The 24616-nt window shown below is 43.2% G+C and overlaps 1 protein-coding gene across 1 annotated transcript; it reads right to left on the bottom strand.

Moving 5' to 3' along the window:
- On the bottom strand, window positions 1-24058 carry rnf38 (ring finger protein 38). The gene is made up of 13 exons (XM_061087253.1): window positions 23987-24058; window positions 22294-22989; window positions 12093-12154; window positions 6349-6551; window positions 5876-6248; window positions 5606-5770; window positions 5126-5296; window positions 4805-4984; window positions 4603-4706; window positions 4405-4489; window positions 4019-4140; window positions 3796-3895; window positions 1-2415 (listed from the first exon to the last, which is right to left on the bottom strand). Exons 2-13 carry the CDS (start codon window positions 22907-22909, stop codon window positions 2353-2355), a joined length of 2244 nt encoding a protein of 747 aa, XP_060943236.1. The 5' UTR covers window positions 22910-22989; window positions 23987-24058; the 3' UTR covers window positions 1-2352.
- Between the last annotated feature and the right edge of the window lie 558 nt (window positions 24059-24616).

The following is a 24616-nucleotide window of genomic DNA, read 5'->3' as shown; positions in this document are numbered from 1 at the left end:
ATCATTGCACTACTTAATAAAGTATTACTAGTAATAACTCTCATACAAAATGTACAAATGTTTGTTAAAAATTTCATCATCATAACAAGCCTTCAAATGATTTTGGTTACAGATATAATACAAGATGAAACTACTATGACACCATTTTAATGATAGTTTCATAGAGTTTAAAAGGAAAAACAAAATGTTCAAACAACCCAACAACTTGCATGAAAAACATTAGCAAAATGAATTGATAAGCACTAATCATACTGGTTGCACCATTTTCTGCAAAGACATAAATAGTGGGACTGAGGTAATTGCTAGTGTACCAAGCAACAGAAAACTGTCCAACACAAAACAATCCTAAGACACAAAATGGATGTATACGGTCATAAATATGACCTTTGACCCCAAAGGAAAAACAGAACAATGACAGAAAATTTAGTTTCCCTCCACTCCCATAGATATTACATGACTTTATACACTGACAACACTGAGGAGGAGTTGTAGAAGTTGAAGGTTCTCACAGATACTCTTTAAATCTAAAACTGGTTTCTACATGTATTGGTCTGATGTTAGGACACTGGATAGATTCGGCTTGTACCTGGAAAATTCAGTTTTATGGGAAAAAAAGGCATCTCAGATGTAAGACTGTCTGCGCCGGGTTTAACTTTCCAAAACGACCTTCTGTCAACACAAGCTCTGAAAAGGCCCATGTTAGCTTGTCATCATGGCACAAAATACCACTTGTGATAAATAGTGATAAATTACATAAGTCTGCTCTGTGCGCGAGGTGAACATCCTGGAGTTACATTATGACATGCTGACACAGGCCTTACACGGATTTTGAAAGGAAAACTTCTGGACATGTACAAATGTGCAGTGAGAACACAGAAGGATTAACGTTAACATACTGTAGAAGCTGACATGATGATTTATGTTTTAATGCTTTGAAATTTTGCACAAATACACAAACTGTGAAAAGTGGTTTGCTGAGAATGAAAAGAAATAGAGTGTTGGTCTTAGATCTACGTATTAAAGTGCTGAAGTGTCAGATTTGCTGTCCGGTGAAACAAAGTAGATTTAAAGTCTCTTTAAAACTGTAAGTGATGGAAAAAACACTGCATCTGTATCTGCCAACACACAAAGAATGCTGGTTTGGTACCGAGACAAGTACAGGCGCCATATCTTCAACTGCCCGATTCCATGAATGAATCCACCTAGTCAGCTCTGTAATATCTAACTATTCACTTGGAGGAGAGCTTAGTGGATATGTGGAGGCAGATGAATAGTCCTGATTTGTCTCATATCGGAAGGAAATACTGCATCACAAAAAAATGTATCTAAAAAGCCTCCTCCAAAATACTCATTTCACACAGGAACAGTGTAGATGGGCAGGTATGATGCGATGGAGACGTGGTGGTACAGTTAGTTAACGTGTGACTGAAACATCAAGAGTCATGTCACAGCATTGTCGACTTCTCTGGAGAAGTTTGTGTACTTAAACTTAATGACATTTGAGCAAAACCTCAACTTTAAAACGTCTGAAGTTAAATCAATCCGAAGTAGAGTGGAGAAAAAAAACTGGATTTAGGTTTCAGTCCATGGACTGTACCAACTGGAACTGTATAAATACCACAGAAGAGTAACACACACACACACACACTATTCTCATACAGTATATTCTCACTGCCCCAAAGACGCTGACCCTTTGACGCAGTGTACAGTATCTTTTGTTTTACCCCATACACACAGCTCTCATAACAAAAGGAATGCATGAATACACGCAAATGAAAATAAGGTCTAGTAGAAAGGGGGAAAAAATCTAGTAAAAATGACTCCGCAAAGCAAGATGTGAATGCTTAATTATAGCCACAATAATAACAATGAAATTAAAAAAATTCTTTGGGCTGCCAATTCTCCCTCAGTGTTTGTTAGTACAACTATACAGACATTTTTCAAAGCAGTCTGTCTGTCTGTCTGTCTGTCCCTCTCTGTAGAGGAATGGTTGAAAAAATACACATTTATATCTCCACCTGCACATGTCATGTGTGTTGTAAAGGCCATTCATAGAAAGGAGGAGCTGTGAGTAGAAGGCAGAGTAGTAGTCCAGAACAGAAGGCCTATAGGAAGTCCAGCAATCAAGTTAGCACGAGTCAGTAGAAAGTTTCCACACCCATAAATGCTGATCCCATGTGAGAATGACAGTTTGGTGTCTTCGATGACAAAGAGTGAAGCATTAAGGAGCATTGGTCCCAGTTCTGTGGCAGAGTGTGTGAATTGTATACTGTATTATTAAAGGAGAGACGTTGGTGCATCCAAATGGGAGTTGAAGGGAGCAGGAGACTGTAGGTGTTGGTGCAGACGAGGTCACTCAGAGTCCCGCTGGACCTCTGAGGCATCGGCTCGACAGATAGGGCAGGTCCGGTTGGCCTGGAAGGAATGACAAATATGGAGATTTTAATATATTTTAAAAATGTCTAAAAAGGTAAATATATAATGACATAAACTAACATAACAACAAAATCTTTAAAAATGTATGTTTGCTAAATATATTTAGAAGTCAGAAGATTAGAGGCCCAGTCACACAGTAGGAATCATAAGTTATTAGTGGTGTCGCTCAATCAACTTTTTTCAAATCTGTTATATAAAATGACAGAATAAACCTGCCCCACAAAAGAGGATGTTTTATACAGTATGAGCAACTATTACATTTATAACCATCACTAGTCCCTAGTGCAAATGCAGAAGTGTCCTTGGGCAAGATACTGAACCCCAAATTGCTTCTCGTACAGAAAGTGCTGCACATAGATGCACTGTATGAATGTGTGTGTGTGTAAATGGGAGAACGAAAGACTGTAATGTAAAGCACTGTGTGTGTTCATCAGGACAAGAAAAGCACTACATAAATACAGACCATTTACCATTAACTATCAGTAAACCAAATTACTATCGGTCAAAAAATACACTAGCACCCACTAACATCTGTCTTTTGTCTGCAATGGGAATGGATATAATCTGCATTCGCTGGGGTCAAATGACTCCGCAGTAGACACAGGTTTTAATCAGCTCGGATTGGCAGCTACGGAAATGTGACCCCCAGGTCAACTTGCTTGTTTAGCAAGACAGCAAGGTGAGAGAGCGTCTCACTTTTTGGTGTGTTGAGGACATCCAACATAAGGCACAGGGCGAAAAAAACAGAGGAGGCAAACTCCTCTACAGGCAACAGGAATGGCATTAATTGCCTTTTTAGCATTTAGTGTACCCACTAGGGATGGGAATTTACAGGAGTTTATACATATTTTCTTTAGGTGTACACATCACTGACCTGAACTTATAGTCCGTTAAGATATCCGACGGAGATTTAGCACCCGTTACACTTTCGATTATTCATTACCAACCCTAGTACCCACATTTAAAAACTCCACATATACCCAGTGATCTTGGTGAAAGAGGTTGCAAACTGTCTTACTACTCTTTCTTTCTACTTTTAGTCATTAACATGAAAGATGAAGATGCTGAGCACTGAGAAAGTTGAAACAACCTCAGAGAACTATTGTGACTGACCAGTACTAGGAACTTCCCACCTGACAAGCATGTTAGCAATTCGCTTGTAACTCGAGTAATCATCAACGAGATTAATCTTTACTCTGGGTCTTCATAACCCCACCAAACATCCTAGAAACACGTTTTTCAAAAGACCTGAAAATGAATTTCACTCTGTCACTTTCTGGTGTGACTGAGCCTTCAGGGCCCAGTGGTAATGAGCTGATACATTGACAGTTCCCCCAATAGCTGAATTTCTTCACTCACCTTCAGCCACTTGTCTACACATTTGGCATGGAACTCGTGATTACAGGGCAGAACCCTGAGGAGCTGACGAGACTCGAAGTCACTCATACACACCACACACCTGTAGGACAAAAAAAGATTGGTTACATATAAAATTTGAAAATCACATCTACTAAATCTATGACCACCCACATGATAAAAAGTCCTCACCACACATGCATTTGAAAAACAGAAAGGAACTCACAGTGTTTGCTCAGACTGATGGTTGTTGGGGTTGAACCTGTATGATGGAAGCTGTTCTATATCGGCTTTAGTTAGACCACGGGGCTTGGCCTCTCCGAGACGCTCTGCGAGGTTCAACAGGGCCTGAGGGTTTCACACAGAGGAGCAAAGTTTAGAAGACATGTTTACAGCAGAGACCATCTCAGGAAAACTATCATCATTATCGTGCCGGTTAAGTGTTAAATGAGAAACGTCTTTTAACTAAACTACTTAAATTGTGTTGAAACTGAATAGGAGTGAACTTATCTAATGGGGCGTGTATGTAAGTGTTAACAAACTAATTGATTTGTGCTGATTTCTGAGATAAAATTATTCTTAGTTAAACAATGAGGCGGCAGTTTCCCCCACCTCATAGTTCTCCACCTCTCCGTCCTCCACATCCAGCTCTAGACTGATAGTGGGGGCCACATTTGGGGGCACAGGAAGCATGGACCTGTGGTTGAAGGAACACAAGGTAGGAAGATTGATTGTTACCTCTCTGTGACAACAAACAAACCTTTATTCACCTGTAGTTCCAACATAAATGAGGAAGGAAAACACACTTACAGGAAGTAAGGCAGGAAGCTGGGGTGGTAGGGTGACGGGGGGACTGCCTGCTGGGAGCGGTAGCGCCGGTTTGTAAATCGGCGAGGCATGAAGTGAGGATAGGGCTGTGAAAAGTGACGACAGAGACAAGAAAGTCAATTTGTTTGAAATACAGCTGCGTTTAATAAATTGGTCAAACACAAAAGTGAATGAATGTACTCACCACTGTGAAGAGCTCCTGTGACAGGGGGTCATGGTGTGAGAGGAACTGGAGTGGGGTGGAGGGCGGCAAGGTGGAGGGAGGCTGGTGGTGATGGTGGTGGTGGTGGGCGTAGCTGAATCCTCCACCCACTGAAAGCTGCTCTCCCAGAAGCTCAACCTCGTTTTCGATCGTCTGTAACGGCTGTGAACAAACAAGCTATATTTTAGATCGAGATATATGCATTACAGGCCTGAGCTGAAAAGATGTTATCGCTGTAACAATTGAAGTTTTGAATAAATAAATAAATGACAGGTGAACTATAAAAAAACATCTTACACGTACCGATCGAGGCTGTTGCGTCTGGAAAGGCAGGAACTGTGCGGGTGTGGGGAGGTGAGGCGCGTGGTGAGAGAGGTGAGGTGGAGGAGGGAGCAGGAACTGAGGGTCACTGGTCAGCAGTGACGGAAAGGCATAGGGCACCGGCAAATGTTGCATTGAACATGCCTGTAGCATCTAGAAAAGGATAAACAAGACAAGAAAGATGAGAAAAAGATAAATGAATTAGATGCACATTTCCTCAGTGGTGGCTGAATTGTTCCAAGTCTTCCCACAAGGTGGCAGCCAAGACCTGGAAGACTAACAGGCTTCTTTAAACAGGAGCATGTTCATCATGGGCATTATGTCTTTGTGCCCACTTTCCGTCAAGCACTTTTATTTGGTTGAGCAGCAGAAAAGACTGTACGGCAAAAAGTGTAAGTTTTATAAACAAACAGACCCACACACACACACACTTACACAAACTGCACAGAGTGTTCTGCTCACCGGGTGGAAGTGTTGTCCAGTGCTGAAGACCACGCTGCAAGCAGGGACTTGCTGTTGTGAAGAACAGGAAGGGGGAAGGTGCTGACCACTACACAAAGGTGCAGAGAGACCATGAGGAGGGACTGGGGTCACCGTGTACGACACTGGTACACTGGCCTGCTGCAGCTGAGGAGAAATCACACCACAGTTTAAATACTGTCTCTCTCTCTCTCACACACACACACATTCAATATCTGCTGGCAAACTCATACAAAAACTCTCTGAACTAACCTGTTCATGCAGGTCTAGGACCATGGCTCCTTGCTGCTGGTGTGCTGCATGATGCTGATGCTGATGATGGAGGTGGTGGTGGTGGTGAGCAGCTGGATGCAGTAGACGTGGCGACAGGGTAGGGGGGTGGAAAGCCCGGGGCTCGTCCGACCCCGGCCCGCCAACACCAGCTGTCAGGGGCTGACCATAGGCGCTGGGCGGGTGTGTTGGGTATGTCTGGTGTGTGGAGGGATGGGGGTTGTGGTGGAAATTTTCATCCTGGTGCTCGGATGGCGACAGGCGAGGTGCGGGGCCTTGGGTGGAGGGGTGCAGATGGGGGGGCAAATGACGTGGTGGTCTGGATAGACGGCCACGCTGACGCCTCGCTGGTGGGCTAAAGATGGGGAAAAGTGATGTTTTTTTTGTATTTAGGACTTTAAGTTGACTTGAAATCACAGTGGAACTCATTTGTAGGAATCAAGAAACCGCCCTACCTGCGTCTGTGCCGAGCAGGAGTGAGGCATCGCTCCTGGTGGTACTGGAGGTGGGGGTGAGGTTGTCTCCGGCTTGCGGGCCCTGACTCCCAGGGGCGGATGGGGGGAGACGGCGTGGAAGGTGGGGGAGCGGATGAGGTGAGTTGTTCCAAAACAGACTGGCTGGACAGCCTCTGGCGCTTCGGACTGGGGCTTTCCTCACTCTGCAGAGGTGGAAAGGGTGGAAGAGTGGATGGATACTGTGGTCAGTGACCCATAGAGCTCGTATCAAATAAATCTATTTCACCATGCTTAACATACTTAGCCTACAATCCATATTAATACATAGACAGAAAGTTCCTCTGTGACTCATGGCATTTCCTGTATGATCCACAGTGAGTGTTTATGCTCATATGCATTTGTTGGCATGCGTGTGTGAGAAGGAGACCTTGTACACCACCAGCATTCTGAGGCCCTGAGGTTTCAAAGTCACTTCCTGTCAGAGTGAGGAAATGCAAAACAAGCTCTCACAAGCCCATGTGCGAGTCATACGTACTCGACTGGATAGGTTTGGACTTGAGTTATGATCGTCTCCTGTTTCAGTCCAATCAACTCATCTGTGAGTCACTTCACTTACAGTCAGGCAGTGACTCTCACACTCGGCACTCGATGAGGCAAGAATACACACTCATGTGTCAGAGTTTAGTCACTCTTACGCAGACCTTAGCTATGCTATGATGAACACACAGGTTCCTTGAGAGAACACACACACACACACGGTTCCTCATTTTTACCATCTCAACACTTTTCCCCCTCCCCTACTGGCTTTATCCCTGCTTCCACCTCTTTGTGGGGTAGACCGTTGTTTAAGTGTGATAAAAATGACTCAGCAGCTGTGACTTAACACACACACACACATCAACAGCTCAGAAACCTTGAGACCAGTGTGATAGCTAACAGGAAACAGCTGGGAAGCAGGCTGCAGAAGTTCACACACACACACTGTTATGGAAGTTATGGAAACGCCTGCATACAATCGCAACTTCACATTGAAACTCACATGAGCAGCTGCCACTGTTTTGAGTTCTTCAGTGTATAAGAAACAATACATTCTGAGGCTCTTTAAAACCGTACCATTGAGTATAGTGATGAACATACTGTGCCCGGATGTCTCTAATCGCTCACAGCACTGGATGTTACCCATGCTTAGGCAGCTTATGGGAAAGATAAACAATAACAATGACTTCATTTGGTCTTGACTGGGGAGAACTACGAGATAGAGTAGAGGGCTGGAGAGAGGGAAGGTTACTGGAAGAATAGGAGAAGTGGAGATAGAGTGGGTGTGGATGACAGGAAAGAAATGTAAAGCTTGGTTGAGACTGTAGGGCACACCAGATCCTAAATGACAGAACAAATTTGGGTCGTAGGGAGGGGTACACACCACAAATTTGAGTGTCTCTGCCTCCATGTGTATTTTTATACGCTGTGGAAATTACAATGACTGATCATTTGGGTAAAAGATGATTGATATCAACAAAGCTTCTACGAAACCATTCAAGCCATGTGAAATCATCCTTCCCTGCCTGGCCCAGTGCTCAAAATACTGTTTTGTTCTTCACATTTTATTGTGATGGCTTCTTGTTTATTCTTTATTCATACAACTAAAGCTCTTTGTTCACTAATGCTGCTTTCAGACATGCACTGAAGTCCACAGTTCCTCTGCATTTTGTCCAGAGGAGGTGCATGTGTGAACGCAAATGCCAGAGTGAGACGCTCTGCATTCTCTGCAGACCTTCTCCACCTGGCCCCCTAGTAAAAAGTCTGTAGAAATCCAGGAGATTTGTGTGAACACAGCAGTGGTGGCTGCTCCACCTCTCGCCTGATTAATGAGGACTTGATGCTGTTGTGAACACGTCTGTGCAGAAAACCTCCCGCTGTGTTGTGCATGTGTGAAAGCCAAACTGTGGGTAAACTCAGAAGTCAATTCTCTGGATTTTACCCGCAGATGACATCTGACGATGGCCTGAGTCTATTCCTCTGGTTGCCACCGACTCAGTTTTAATTACTTTTAGAAAGTGAACTTGGTTCTTCTGTAAAGCACAGGTACTTAAAATCTGTCATGACGAAAAATATTCAGGAATACAATTTGAATAAACTTAGCTATTAAAAAGAAATAGAAAGCCTTGATGTTTGGAGTAGACTACATGTAGGAAGAGACTTTATATAATTTTTAAAGGAACATGATTGGCGTAGAGTTCATGCTGAGAAGCAAAGAAAGCTCTATGTAACTAATATGAAAGACAGAAGTGCTTTGGTGTGATTCAACTCTGATGTTTCAAACACATTGAGCTCATTTTGCTTTTCAGAAGACCTGAAATTTTGCTTTTCAGAAAGACAAATTAACATTTTTGTTTTTGGTAGAAGAAACAAAAAAGTAATATGGTGGTGGTCATCAAGTCACAACAGTTGACAAGAACTTTGTTAAAAAAAAAAAAAAAAAAAATGGAGAATTTCAGGGACCCATTTTTTCAAAAGTAACATTGAGGACAAACTGTGAAGTGTGCATGGACACCAATAACCCAATATTAACTCGATTTAATCGATAATCTGAATAATTCACTGCCGTGTAAACAGCATTTTCGAAATATCTCATTTCAAATGAGGTCATACTCAGAAAAAGCAATTATCAAATTCTGCAGTAGTCGGATCTTAGTCAAATTTTGTATTCTTCTCAATCGCATAAAAGCGTCCTATTGGAGTTTACACAGCATTTGGGACATTGACATGTGTCATTTACCACTATCAACTGCTTGACCAGAAGATGTAAAGAAAATGGAAAAATTTAAAGGAGATGTAGCTTTTGCAAAATTAGGAAGAAGAACTGTAAAATGGTAGAGAGTAGCAAACAGGAATACGAATCTTTTAGCAAGATTCAAAACAAAACAATATCAAATTCACAAAAAGGTCAACACACATTTAAACATAGTGACTATCTATGCCCATTTCTACACAGGATGGAGGGCACCAGATCCCCCCTCCCCTTGCCCTAACCTCTCTGTTCATCTCAACAACAGCCCCTCCTCTTTCTCACCCGACACCCCACAACCTCTACCAGCCTAGCCCCAACCCCAAAACCCTAGGGACATCTACTGTGCCCATTTTCATATCTGAGCCAGCCTCCTCCATTCCAGACCTGACATAGTGCCCCCTCCCCACTCAACAAACACACACTCCCCACCCTCTTCCACAACCTCCTTCCATCCCCCCCTTTCCTTCCATCAGATAAACTGAATCCCTCCACAGTCCCCTCTTCCTCTTCCTCTTGCTCCCTCCCCCTTTTTTCCTCTCCGTCTGTCCGTTGCGAGACCCCAGCCTGAAATCTGAGGGGACACGACAAGACCTTCGTAGAGAGGACACACATGCACACACACTCAAACACATACAGTCTGTCTTAACACATGCAGACTATGCCCATTAGTATGAAAGTTTGATGGGCCTGTCTGTCCGTGTTAGTGCGAAGGAGGTGGTGTCAGACAAAGGAGGTAGTATTGGTGTGTCCTCCAGCAATATGCCATAGTGTGGCCTTGGGTTTGAATGGAGTGATTATTATGAACATACACAAATATCTAGATGAGAATAAATTTATAGAGGAAAAAAAAGAGAACGTGCTGACTCTCAGAGGCTCGACGTGCACACAAACAGATACACACAGTGATTCCCAGCATGGCCCAGTAACACTGCAAATGCTCTGTGGCTGATATTACAGCACATTCTGCAGTGCTCATAGTGGAGAGACCGGCCGCACACACACATACACAAAAGAGAGACACACACAGACACACCCTCCCATCCCCTTTCACTATGTCCACATATACTGAGTGCACAGTACACACCAGGCTGAACAGACATCCTGAAGCATGAGTGCAGACACACCCTACCATGTTTTATTTCACAGTGTCCACATTTTGGATATACATGCATCTACTTGCACACAGACACACACACACACACACTTTGTGCCCAGCAGCTGTTGTGGCTTCGCTGTCATTGCTGGGAACCAAAATAAAAAGAGGCCCACAGAGTACAATACAACTGAGGCCAGGTTTCTCTTTTCGCAGCATTCATGCTCTAGAAAACTGAGTGTGCACACGGACAAAATGTGGTTATTTAGATTTGTTAATATTAGCAGACATGCTTCCACTAACACTCAAACACTACTCTCACCCCCACTTATTTTTTTTCCATCAACAAGATTTCAAAGCCCATTTTGTTTCCTCTGCCACTGTTCCTCCCTTCCTTTCCCTCCCTCCCTTCTTTGCTTCTTCCCCTCCCTCCCCCTTCTCTCCCTCCGACCAAGTCCCACAGCTGGAGGTGAAATCATTAGCAATACCCCCTCCCTGTTTTTGGCCTTGCCTCCTTCCTTGCTTCCCCTGTTGCCCTCCACGCTTGCAGCAACACCTTCCTCAGCATCCTGCCTCCCCTCTTCTCCTTCACTGTTTTCACCTCATCAGGCCTTCCCTTGTGATGATGAATGTCATTTTCTGAAGTACACTCGAAAAATATTTGGGTTCTGGTGTTCGGGAGACGTTTTAAATTTGCCACCACTAACAGAGGCTCGTGCTGCCGTCTGAAATTTCAAAACATGCTTCAGTTTTTGTGAAATATAAATTTGAGTCACCATTTACAAACTGTGCTGCATTTGAGTTTCTCAATGAGGCACTTCCGTTCTAAACATCGACACAAACACGATTAACTGCCTGAGAGCACTACACAGTGAATATCAACTTGTCAGAGCTAAAGCTTTAATACAATGAAACAGATGAAAAAAACATTTAATTATTTTGTTTTAATTATGTTAAAATAGAGGAGCCAGTAGCACCAGTAAATCCTACATTTTTTTTTCACTTTCTTTAAAATTGTGAAATGACTTTTTCACCAATTTCCAAAGGAACAATGCAATAATATATTTTAAAAAATAACATTTAGGAGAAATTTGTGCAGCTTGAATCATCAATTCAGCTTTTTCCTGAGTCCTCTCGCTCTCTTCCTCTCCCGCCAACACAGACACACTGACACATGCACTCACGCATACACACAAACATCTGTAGACTCAGCCTGGGTTAAAACAACAGCATTTGTAAACTTAGGCAATCTATGGAGAGACAGAGGAGATGGCCAGTCTCACTCGGATTGGCTCTATTCGGTTGGCAGCACAAATGATAGAGAGACGGAAAGGAGCAGTAAATTACTGACAGAGCCGGTTAAAACTAACTTTTTCATTCCAAACATGTATAAAGACCCCAAACGAACACTGCAAATGGATTACCTGATCACTTACTAATTCAATAGGATTTATTTAGGAACAATTCTGTCCGAAGCTAATCGAACGGGTTAATAACTAGATCCGGTCTGTATTTCTTAACGTAATAGAAGACAGTGACATTATAGTCTGTGTGTGGCATGCTGCACCCTTCCGTTAGGGTCATGACTTTTAAAACAAACTGTTCTTGTCATACTTACTGGCCTTCTCTTCTCTTAAAACAACCATGAGTTCACTGGGAGTGTAAGAATTACACCTTGCACACTGCATACGCCTTATGTACACACAGAATCTTGTTGGGTTCCGAGTGTATACATCAGCTGAGAGAAGATACCATCTAATACTCAGTCATAGCGCAGGTTGATCTCAATTAGGGTCCACGATAGTGTGCCACATAAAAAAACAACTTATGCTGGCGTGATCATTGACATAGTGCGAGGCTCACCTTATCACTCTCCTCTCCATATGCGTGGTCTGGGTAGCAGTGGTAGGATCCACCAGAGGCCCCTACAGAGAAAGAGAGAGGAAAAGAGGACAACAGGTCAAACAGAGAAAAGAAAACATGTTTACTATAGGCACCTCCTATTCTTTTTATATTTTAATAAATGCTCAAGGATCCTACATGTTCTATGTTTCGCTAGCTTTCAAGGAATGTCAAATGCATCTAAAAAAAATATATACTTTTGAACTACACAGAAAAGGTTGTAAATTCAGAAATATAACACAAGCAGTACTTAAAGTAAAAAGATCAACCATTTATCACCACTGCCTAAAACTAGATAATGTACATTTTTTATAGGAACACCGGCCAATGTGTTTCTTCTATGAACAGATTGTCCTGCACAGTGTGGTTTGGATGTTACTGTATGAGTTAATATAGTGTGTGATGTATATTTTACAGTATATTGTAAACAACATGTTGGTAAACCCTATTGTTGAAATTGATAGCACCATTATTCACTGAGGCACTGTGGGGAGTCCCGAGTTCATCTCAATCCATTTAATCCTTTTGTTGTTAGTGTTCGAATGCAGCTTGGATTTTTTATACAAAACAATAACAACAACAAAAAACGATGACAACATGTTTGTGAGAAGGGGTGCTGACCATGTGTGCAGCGCAAAAAGACTGACACGCATATGGTATTCTCTAGTCTCAGATCAGAAGCAGTGGATTTAGGTACGCACACACACACACAAAATAAACACAGTAATCCTGGATTAGAGAAGCTTTCTGATGATACCGCAGCTTGCATCACGGCTAAGACTTTTACTCTTTTGTTTTTCCCACAATCCTTTCATCTTTTTATTGTCTTTTCTATTTATTCCAGGCTTTTGTTTTTCCTCCCCTCTTGTCATGGGCATGTCTTTAGCTGGGGACGTCCTCACCACAGATGGTGGCAGTGGTATACACTCCAAGGGTATCAGCTCCCAAGGGCACTCCCTGATGAGGCTACCTTTATGATAGAGATGAGGAAAGCTAAAATAGAGGGGTCTAGAGGCAAAACAGGCTTTTAGAAGAGTATTTTACCTCTCGGTGTTTGCTTGTGGGATTTTTCCCTCTCGAAAGCCTCGGTTTGGCAAAAAAAAAAGCTATGATTGACAACAAAGAGGAGAATCGGGGAGGAAAAAAAAGAGGCTGACAGAGGTTTTCGCTACTGAATTCCTCATCCTTAAAAAAAGCTGTTCCTCTATTACGCCAATCCCAAGAGCACTTAAAAGGTTACGGCAAGTGAAGTTTTTATTAGTATAGTAGAGAACAGCTAACAGGCTATTTTATTGGAGATGAATTGGGACAGACTACTGGTGAAGCATTCATGGGACTTGCCGGCTGGATGGGCCTTTCTGTATAACAATCATTTACAGATCACAATAAGCAAAAATCCAGCCCCCCCGATTTTGGTCTCCCTTGAACATTGTCAGAGTCCGGTAAACTGAGTCAGAGACGAGTCACCCAGGACGAGTCATTCAGGACGAGTCATTCAAGACGACTCACTCAGACCGAGTCACAGCACAGGACAGGTTTAAAATGTTTGGATGACATCATTTCCACAGATGGACTGCGCATAGCACAGTCAACACAATCTAGTTTCAACACACAAGGCCACAAGGAAAGTTATTGTTCTGCACAGCAAAGGGTTCTCCTCAATCAACTTGCCCCAGCTGAGAGGTCACTGTTATGATGTCTATGTATTATTATTATGTGTTGTCTTATTTTAATTATTAACAGAACAAAACAAAAATAGAGAGACGGACAGCATGTCTCAAAAGACAGAACACACTCTTGGAGAAACTTGGAGACAAGAGTCAGAGTCAAACTGCACTTCTAGGACGATACAGGACATTTATGAACATTTCTACCACACAAAAACACAAAGTAAGCAGAGGTGACGTTAGTGTTGCATACGGTGGTGAAAAACAATGAGAAGAATCAAAGAAAAGATGATAAGGAGAGGGAGGGAGAAGGAGAGGTTTGGACTGATGAGTTTAATGAAACACTAATTATCATAAACTGGAAATGAACTGTATTGAAAGGAAAACCTGCAACATGGATGTATTACATTTTATGTAACTGTTCATTTATATTACTTATTAGAGACATTAATCTTGCACCAAGAGGAAAGCTTGGAAGCTTTAAGCAAAGTACTGTAACCAAAACAGATAGTCAGGTTGTGATTTGAATAAAGTGACCATAGATAATTATAAGTCAAATGGTACTTTTGAGAATCACAACAATAACGAGAAAGGCACTCCGTAGACTGCATACTCACACTCATAAATATCAGTCCCTTAAACATTATTGTACACATTGTTAATCCATTAAATATTCACTGACAAATCAATGGAAATGTTGGGGGGAAAAGGGAAAATCACAAGAAAGTCCTTATACCCCTTATCCTGATCTGCACTAAACTTGCATGGGTTTTTTTCTGACCCATATTGCTTCCACCACATATTGTGATAATCTGTTCATAAGTGTTTGTTTAATCTTTCCTACGGTAAAGGATGACAACATAGCCTCCTTAGCAGAGGTAAAAATGATCATTGTTGTTAGGAAAAGGAAACTGTGGGAACTGTTGGGTTTCTCTATCATTTTTAAGGTCTCTACCTTCTATGTAAAGTGCCTTGAGATAATGTATATCATGATTGGGTGCTATACAAATTGAATTGAAGCAAACTCACTTCCTGGGAAAATACACAATGCCACTAATAAATTATCCTGCTATAAGGTCAAGAAACGTGATGGTGGTGCTGTATTAACCACACCAAGTTGCATATTGATTTTACGAACTACAGGTGCAAGAGCAAGATGACAACAGGAATAATAGTTACAAGTGGTCTAGATAATGAAAGAGAGCAGTCTGACTAAATAAATGTGTGCAAGCAAACCCAGAAAAACCCAAATCAGCCTTTTGCGTGTTTAACTGTAACAATGTGGAAAGTGACAAATATTTAGAAAAACAAACAATTTATCAATCAGCAATAGGTTGACTAAAGTATAAAGAATGGCCAGAGCTTACGGACTGCATAAAACCAGCCCTACTTTCACACCCAACTACCCTTAGCCGTTAGGAAAAGAAAGTGAACACATGAATATGAACGCATCCCTGACATTTCATCTACAGCATGGAACCAGTAGTAGAGGACACCTTTTGAAGGAGAGTGAGAGACAATAATGGTGCAAAAGAGATGAGAAGGGAGGATGAAGAGGGGGTGTGAAGGAGAGGAAAGCAGGGGACAAGATGAGGGCAAAGTGGGGGTACAGAAGCAGAGGACAAGGTTGGAACTTACATGAAAGGGTGAGAGCATTGAGGGGGAGAGTGACATGGGAAAAGAGTGGAGGAAAAAACATAAGGTAGGGAGAAGGAGAGAGAGAAAGAGAGAGAGAAGGGTGGGGGTTGTGGCTTCCCCTCTTGACTGCTATTGATTTTCTGTAAGCCTCAGAGTGCATCAGCTATTTCTATCCATTTCCTCCACTTCTCCCTCCCTTTCTCACCCTCCTCCCTCCCCCACCGTGCCGCGCTCAGACACCCTCCTCACACATCTTCCTCCTCCTCCTCCTCCTCCTCCTCCTCACACTCTCCATCACTTCATCACCATCCCTCCCTGCCACCAATCTATTTTCCTATCTGCCAACCTGTCTCTCTTCCCATACATCCCTGCTGCTCTATCTCACAGCATCCACATTTCCTTGCTTTGCCTATCTCACCATCTCTGTCCGTGAGCTCCATTGCTCTCACTCGCAGCCGTTCTCTATTAAACCACCTCTTCCTCTCTCCAGTCAAAACAGAAGCACACAGAAGAAAGTGGGTGAATAGAAAGGCTGGTCTGGCAGATAAGATGATAGACGAGTGACAATCTTACTTCACAAATCCTCAGCTCAACAGCAACAAATTGGACAGAAACCTTTCCTGACTGCTGCAGACTATGTACCAATTTACATAATGTATACAGAAAGTAAAGGCAATTTCAGTCAAGCATATGTGTAACATGAACACACACACACCTCTTGCATCAACCCGCCTCCTGAACACATGTCACGGCGCACTTCACACCCGAGCGCAAAGCAGAGTCAAGTAACAAGCTGGCACACAGGCTTAAAATAGGCGGGCATGTAACGCCTGCCCAGCCATTACCTGCCTAACACTGCTTCACACAGGCCCGATAGCAAGTGTGTGTGCCTATAGAAACGGGAATGATTCAAACTCTCTCCCACCCTATTGTCTTCTTCCATCTATGTATTGTTCTCTCCTTCCTCATTATCTTTCTCATTATCTTCATTTCTGTTCCGTCACTGGTGCAGTCCTTGAGGTTGCTCCTCCATCCGGCACTTTTTCTCCAGTCTGAAAACTGCTTTTACACACCCCGATCTGTGACCATACGCAGATGCCTGCACCCGAAATAATGTGAAGTTTCTGTGTGTGCGTGCATGTGTAAAGGCAGCAGTAGTGCTTTGACCGGGAAAAAGACAACAGAGGAAATCTCTTTAACACTTGAAAGTATATAATATTTAGTATTAAGAATGTAAATGCAATGTTAATGCAGAACCTTCTTCAGCAAGGCCTATTATTTTAAGTGGTTAATGACAGCCTTTTAAGGGCAAATATTGGTCCTTGAGTTAATGGCATGACAATTTAGTCTGATACGAATCACATTTGATTTCTTTACTTCAGTCTTTCACAAAAAGTTCCCAACTCTCTCGTCATTCATGTCGGCATCTTCCACATGTAAGGCACTTCTTTTTCATCATGAGATTTGTTTTTTTGTTTTGCACCAGTCGTGTTGGAAATATAATCAGCGCCCAATAACTCGCAATATATCTTCCAGATAATTTATTGCTGTGTTCTCACGTGGTGTTATCTGGCGTGATAGCCAGGAGTTTGGCAGGAGAAACTCCTGAGAATGTCTGCCCATTCGCGTTCTCACATTAAGCCAGACAGGAAACCTTTAGGAGATAATCTAGAGTTCACTGCAGGTCTAAAAGCAGCCTTAATATAATATCAGGCTCTTTCAGAACTCTTGAAATGCAGACATATAGTGATACATGAAAAATAATCCATTAGAAAGAGTTTTAATGGCTAAAAGAAACTTTTTAACTAGAATTTAAACACACATGCAGGCCTAGGCCCTGTTTTAGTTCGGGCAACTTCTTAGAAAGTTTCTATAGTGACATCATTCTATACGTATGCATGTTTCTGACAGTCTTGTTCCTGCTCACAGCCCACCCAGGCAGCAAGTCAACAGGGGATGTTCACTTACAAAGTCAGAAGAAGGACACCAACCAACACATACACAGCTAACCACCCTTTCTCTACCACTCCTCCTTCTGGCCTCTTCTCCATCTCCCCACTAAAAGACAGACACCAGCTGAGAGAGTCCGTGGAGAGAAAGTAAAAGACAGGCAGACAAAGACAAATGAGTCTTACTTCTGTTCTTCCATCATGAATCTACACACTGGAACCACAAACTGAGCCATTTACTTATTTACACTTTATTATGAGGAGCCAACTAGAAACAGTCTCTAGGAAATAAACTTGTAACAATGTCTTTGGGGCAAAAAAGGCACAATACATACGATGGGCCTTGGATCTAGTTCAGCACATGTATTGAAAATTCTGAACTACAGAATTCAATTAGGATTAAATGAAAATTTGAAGATAATTATTTCTTTGTGTACTACAGTTTCTGCTGATTAGGTGTCAGCAAATGTTGTTGTATGATGCTTATTATAAAGAGCTGGGTAAGGCGAAGGAAGTATCAGAGTAAAGACATCCAAACGCACATACTCAGTTACTATGTCTTTTCTACAAAAGGTGCTATAAGATTTCTGAGAATGTTTGTCCAAACACATTTAGATACCAGAAAAAAAACTGTAGTTTTGCCAAAGAACAACTGTTTTTTGTTACGCCCCTAATCTCAAGACAAAGCACATTTGGCCGCATGATGGTGAAATGACAGTTTGGTACAGACTCAGCATATGTGTGGACACAAGAGAAGTGGACTACAGTGAGAAGTTTAAAAAGGAAGGCTGTGTTCTCACATTTCACAACCAAAAACAGTTATCAGTGAGAGTTGGGGCTACAAAACAAAGATACCCAGCTGCCTATAGACACACCTCAGCTGATCTACAGACTCTGGATATCGGAACCTTGGATTTGCACTCATGGCACATTCACGGCACATTAGACGTACATACCCAGTTATATCAACAGGAATCAGAGACCAACATTTGAACAACCAGAGCAAACATCCTCTCCCTGCTTTCCTTAAATCATTGAAAATTCATTCATGCCTTTATCCACGCATACCTTTACCCCACTCAGTACGTCTGGTTTCGCCTTCAGTTAAGCTCTTTGGTCACCTCCCCGGGCCTCCACCTGCTCCCACCCAATCATTTTCATCTTTCTCTTTCCAGTCACAGTATCCACGCCTCATCACAGGTCGCATTCTTAACTGCTATCTGCGAAGCATGCTTCCTCTTTGTGCTTTGCTTACAATACACATGACGCAGTGTCCTCTACTGTCTACCCTACTCTGTAAAAGTTGTTCATGTCCTCCCTTTTGCAATCACTCTGGTGCTTCAGTATATTCGTTTCTCCATTTCCCTCCTCATCCACTGTCTGCACTCTGCTTTGCTAAAAAACTTGTGCACTGGAAATCCTCCCTACATCAAATCCTGTAACTGTCCAATACAACTCTTCTATTCATCCTCTCCTCCACTTTAGTTTATGCACATTTTAACTGAGCTTACTTTCTATTCTAGCTATACTTTTTTTTGTATCCTTTGGCATTCTTGCCCACACTCCGTCTGGGAAGTACCCGTTTTTAAACCAGATCAGATCCCAGGCCTTGAATTCAGAGCTAGTTGGAGGTCACTCTCTTCTACCCCCCTAAGAGCTAGACTGGCTGACCAAAGTGACTGCTTTGTTATTTACTTGGAGTGACGGCTGCTACTTGGTCAATCCAAGTGAAAGAGTTTCTCTTAAAACTGGAGGGGGTTGCCTGGGCTACAAGACAAAGAAACGTTTTTTTTTTAAGAAAGGAAACAGAGTACATGTTGCAGAGAGAAGGACGGTGAAAACAAGAGTGGACGGGTAAAGTTAGAGTGGCAAGAGCGTCTGTCCCTCTGCTGCTTTGGGCAATCCATTAAAACGATCCCTCCATTAGACAAATGTGAGGGAGGCCAGAGAAAAAGAACCGGAGGGGCACAGAAATGGTTGACTGATCCAAGGGGGAGGGAAAAATGAATGTGGCTATGAGGACAAGCTGCGACAGGGGTGGGTCAGAATTAGGATAAGATATCAGCTGCCACAGAGGATGTTTTTATTCGCTCAGACCAATTTGGCACCAGTTTATACATTTCAGTGGGCTCTTTTGCGTAAGTGCTTCTACATTTTCTGTGCTTCTTTTATTGCACCTTCAGCCTCAACTTTTGGGACATGAGCTCTCCTGAGACTTTTTTAGCCTCCTAACCCATATTAATTTCCAACATGGTGGACAAAGTCATGTGAATAGTGCATGAGACAGAATGGTGTAAAGAGGTGTCAGTGCTACAAACAGTATGGAACAGGCATAAAAGAGCAAGGCACAAAAGAGGGGGAAAGAGGCCAAAGGCCTTAGAATAGACTACAAGGGGAGCAGACAGAGGGAGGGAGTGAAGAGTACAAGATATCATTTGCTTTCATGGCCAAAGCAGGTGACTAACATAGGAAGAATGGACTTAGCATCTATCCTCTCTTTCACTCTCTACCAACAAGTAGGAGCCTTTCTGGGAGTGGAAAGAGGGTCTAATAAAAAGTGTGTAGTGTTGGGGAAGGCCCGGCTAGCCAGCTGCTTTACTTGTATCAAAGATTATTCAACTACAAATTAGTGAAGGTTTCCTTTGTCTGTCAACAATGAAAATAGTATAAAAAAATAAAGCAATTGAATAATGTTGTATTTTAAAATAAGACCTGTTTTGCAGCTTCACGTCTAAACATTGTTATGTTCTTGCAATTTTTCCCCAATGGTCAGACTTTTATATCCTAATGATGTTTTATATCTTTCCAAACTGCTAGATCTGAATAGAATAGAACAACCCAAACCAATAAATAACCGACGAATAAAATATGTGACTAATAACCTGTCTTTGGGATGCTGTGGATCTCTCAGGTCTGATTAAAATTAGTACAGGTAAAGAGTGAGTGTCTACAGAGTCTGTGGCCACCCTCCCCCCTCTAGATCGAAATCCATTTGGATGGAAATACTATACAGTCATCCTATCCATTGATTTGTGCCATCCTACATGTCATAGTCTAGCTCCTGTGAGAGAGTATGGGTCGTAGGTCACAGCAAACCACTAAACTCTGATAATTGCTGTAGTTCAAATTCAGTGGGGATGCAGTGTACCTTGGCAAAGTGATCTGTTTTATAGTTTTGTAATCCTTTGTCTCAGATCTTTCTGTGTCCACGGCAAAAATACAGAGAGCTTGACTTGTGCGTAGCTCGGCAGACATACACAAACCTAGACACATATAGTTAGACCAGGAGTCCAGAAGGGGCCTGTGTTTGTTTATGTGTTTTCAGCTGTTTTGGTTGCTCTTACATCCGCTCTTCCAGACAGGTAATTCTAGTCCCAGCACACAGTTAGTCACTGACATAGGCAGACACCCCTGAACATTATTTAAATAACTGATATAGACTTTTCCGCACTGCATGGTTGAAATTTGTATCTATGTTGCCATGTTTTTTTAAATACAAATTAGTAGTTAAATACAGTACGCAAAAAAAATGTTAGCTTAGTCACCGGACCGTCAGTGATTCTGTGTGTTCGAGCCTTAGCTGGTCCGTCAAACATGAGTCGCCCAATAAAAAGCGATGACTGGTTTATTCATCTCCTGACTGCATGATAACTTACTCCCAACATGTGGAATCAGTATGTATAGTCAATCTGCTCTGGGCACAACAAACCATTGACTCGAAGGCTCCATCACTAATTAAAATCTATACTTAAATAATGTGTACATGAGGATTGATATGTAACAAAATGTAAATATTTTTTTTCCATGAGCATTTCAATTTGTTTCAACGAGCAACACAGGAGAAAGCTAACACCCCAGCCTTTTTTTAACCCGAGAAGCCTGTTTGGGGTGCTGAAAGAAAAGCTTTCCCGCAGCCTGACTGGAAATGAAACTCTAGCTTTGCTGTATCTATGTTATGTGGTTGGCTGCACTGCATTCTCTGTGTGAGAGTGCCCTCCCATGTATCCTGCACCCAGCACCAGTGCGTGCACACGCTCGCACTAAGTTTTGCTTTACAGTGAAGCACAACTACCAAAGAATAGCGAACCCTCCCATCTGAAACTGTATGCCCATACATACATGTACCAAAAGAGTCTGTCTGTTATCACGGAGGCCATAATAAACCTTTTGGGTGTAAAGCGACCCATCCCATTTTTCCTTTTAGCTGACTATCTTCTCTAAAGCACCATACCAAGTAATGATTTGAATGCATGGTTAAAAAATACTACCATCAACCCACTGAGCTAAACAAGACTGCACTTAAAATGAACATTAGTGTCACCACATAAATATATATACATGTTTCTTTCTCTTGTTCACAATTTTCAGCCGACAAACCCTGGTATCCCTAGTATCTGTGTAGCATCTGCCTAATATAGACAATGATTAGCCTGCACATTCTGTTAGGCTTGTTACCTAGCTACATCAATATTTGTGTAGTTGACTAAAAGTAGACATGCCACAGTGCCTTAAGAAGCACAGCCTGGGTAACTTAACTAAGCACGGCAGTTCAATAAGCTTGAGGCTACCCCGGTCTCCACCACAGACTGCTGCTGTTCATTTACCTACTGCATGTGCCAACTGTGCTCCACATCCACTCTGCAGCTCCATGGCAGGCACATAAAACACCCCTTCTAATTAGAATACAACAAATGTGTTCACACATACACACTTGTGACTTGACAACCCCAGGACTGCCCCCTCCTCCTCCTCCTCAGAAATGTGCCTCCATGGAATTAAACACTTCTTTTTGCTGCTGATATGAAGGGAAAAGTCTAATGAATTAGTTTAACCTATTTATTTACCTCTCCGATTGAGGGTACCCTACCACATACACAGTCAGTGACAATGCCAAGTGGGGACGTTTACCTGCTGCCGGGATGCGGTGGGCTCCGGGAACGGAAGAAAGCCTCTGGATGCCGGGAGAGGTGTTACTTCCTGGGGATCGCTGCTGGTGCTCCGGGTGGTGGCTGTGAGCTCCAAGTGGTGCGCAGCCGGCACCGTGCTGCTGCTGCTGCTGCTGCTGCTGCTGCTGTGGATATAGATGCTGCTGCTGATGGTGAAGCTGGTGATGGTTAGATCCCATGACTCCACTGCCGGTAAATCCAGTGCCATTACCACCACCACCACCGTACTGCTGGTAATATCCAGAGCGAGAACGCGAACGAGTCCTTGGGGGCTCCATTGCCATTTGGTGCGGGTGGAGCGGGTGGAGGAGGAAGGAGGAGGACGCGGCTGGGGACTGCGGCGGAGAGCTGGTGGATCCCGGCTGTGCAAAGCCCCTAGCGCCGCCCTGGGTGTAACTATAGCCCCCGAGTCCTCTGCCCCCCTCCGAGCCCCCGTACTCTGTTCGCTCCGCCGACTCCGCCGCCCCCGCCTCGTCGAATAAATCAGCCCCTTTAGGGACGGGCTCCGGGGTGGAGGGCAGCCGGGGGCAAACTCTGGGCTCCCGGGTCGTCGGCTGTCCAGCGGCTGCGATTGGCATTTCCTTTCGGGGGATTTCCTCTGTTTCTTTTTTCCCTGCGTTTTCCTCTCGTTTCCTCTCACAGAAGAAGCTTTAATGCGCTGTTTTTTTAAAAAGACACACAACGTAGGGGAGAGAGAGGTTCTCGGTGTTAACACTGCAAATCAAAACAGGCACATACATACAGTGTGTACACACAGCCGCTTTAAGGTGAACTACCACGGTTTGCTCTGCCGAACGTGAGAGACGTAACTTTGAATCCGCAACTTCCCTCAAGTTGGTCTCGGTAACGCTGGTAAACAGCACGATCGGCCAAACTGGTTCAGCAACTAAAAGGAGCGACGTCAGTTTGAGAAACCTTCACTATCCAGTGTTTATAACTCAACATGGCTGCGGGCACGGTCACTATCTACGATTTGATCGAACCACTTTCCATTCGGCAGTTAGGTTAAACCCCGCGGCTCATGAGCGATGTTTAGTCCACAACATCAGCGGAGAGTACGGCCACAGCTCGCTAGCTCACAGGCTAACGTTCAGGGGGGTATGCTAACGTTAGTGTGAATAGCCAACGCGTTTATGTGCTTATTCTACCCCTGTAACAGCACTGCTATCAAACACATGATCTTATCCATACACGTGTTTAACCCCAAAATTAGTTTAAGGCAACTTTCCCCACTTTAAAGGTAATTTTAACTTGTTTATCCAGTCGGCGTAGCGTCGCTCGCTAGCATGCCTGCTAAGCTACACCAACCCCTCCTCCTCAGCCGACCAGCATAGAGAAAAAACCCGTAGCTCGCCACCCACGTCTCGTATCCCTTTAAACTGCTCGGTCAATAGTAACAAAAAACAAAACAGAAAAACGCTTTTAGCAAACACTTAACGAGTTTTTTCATTGAACCCGAGCTGAGCCGGTGGGGTTTGCTGGTGTGGAGAGAGCCAAACACCAGAGCGCACACACGCAGGAAGATAAAAGTGGTCAGATCTTACAAAGGGAGAGAACCAAAGCGAGAATTAACACGATGTCGAGCCGTGACCCCGCCGCGGAGACCACGTTCGATTCCCCCCTTGCTCCAAGTACTTTTATCCACAACTCCTTACCTCCAGTGTGCTCTCCTCGGCCGGGCTCTTGACGCGGATCTGTCGGTGGTATTGTGTGTCTGTGTGTGTGCGTGAGCCCTGTACTCGCTCCGTGTCAGCGTGAAATGTGACAGACCGTCAACGCTCAAGTCGGATTTCACCAGGCGCGACCAGTCAACGCCAGAAAACGAACCGCGTTTGTAGTTACTTCTCGCACACACTCGTCCCTAGTCGCCCACTGGGAGCAAAATAATACTGTAAAATGTCGCCGAGCTTCGAATGCCACTGTTTTTCATTCACTTGACCTGAAAAATAAGGAGTTTATTAGCGATGTGAAACGGATTGGAGTCTGGGATCGACTGGTTGCGCCTGTTAAATCAGAAGCTGTGGGGAGCAGGGAGGCAGGCTAAAAGGGGCTTTAAATTATTTATTTACAAATACCAAGCCTGCCCAATGCAGCTGTTTCCTCTGGAGCCGAAAGTTCCCTTTTTAAAATAAGTATTCGCTGCGTTTGCAAAAGTTATGCTCACCAGCATCTAACGATAGATGGGAAATAGTGTTAGAAATAAAAATAAATGGTTTATTTAGATGTGGAATTAAATAGATTACTAGAATGGTATTTTGACCCTAAAAATAAAAGAAGCGAGTGAT

The sequence above is a fragment of the Limanda limanda genome, chromosome 2, assembly GCF_963576545.1.
Source record: "Limanda limanda chromosome 2, fLimLim1.1, whole genome shotgun sequence".
In the NCBI taxonomy this organism is placed as follows: Eukaryota; Metazoa; Chordata; class Actinopteri; order Pleuronectiformes; family Pleuronectidae; genus Limanda; species Limanda limanda.
Note: the sequence above shows the minus strand (reverse complement) of the source record. Positions and strands in the feature narration are given on the sequence as shown.

Bases quoted from the DNA above. Each gene is read 5' to 3' on its own strand.
- rnf38 (XM_061087253.1), bottom strand. From the start codon at position 22,909: ATGCCAATCGCAGCCGCTGGACAGCCGACGACCCGGGAGCCCAGAGTT. The intron at 6,552-12,092 runs GTGAGCCTCGCA...CCACCTCTGCAG, and splicing joins ATGGAGAGGAGAGTGATAAG to AGTGAGGAAAGCCCCAGTCC. The intron at 4,707-4,804 runs GTGAGTACATTC...CACTTTTCACAG, and splicing joins CACAGGAGCTCTTCACAGTG to CCCTATCCTCACTTCATGCC.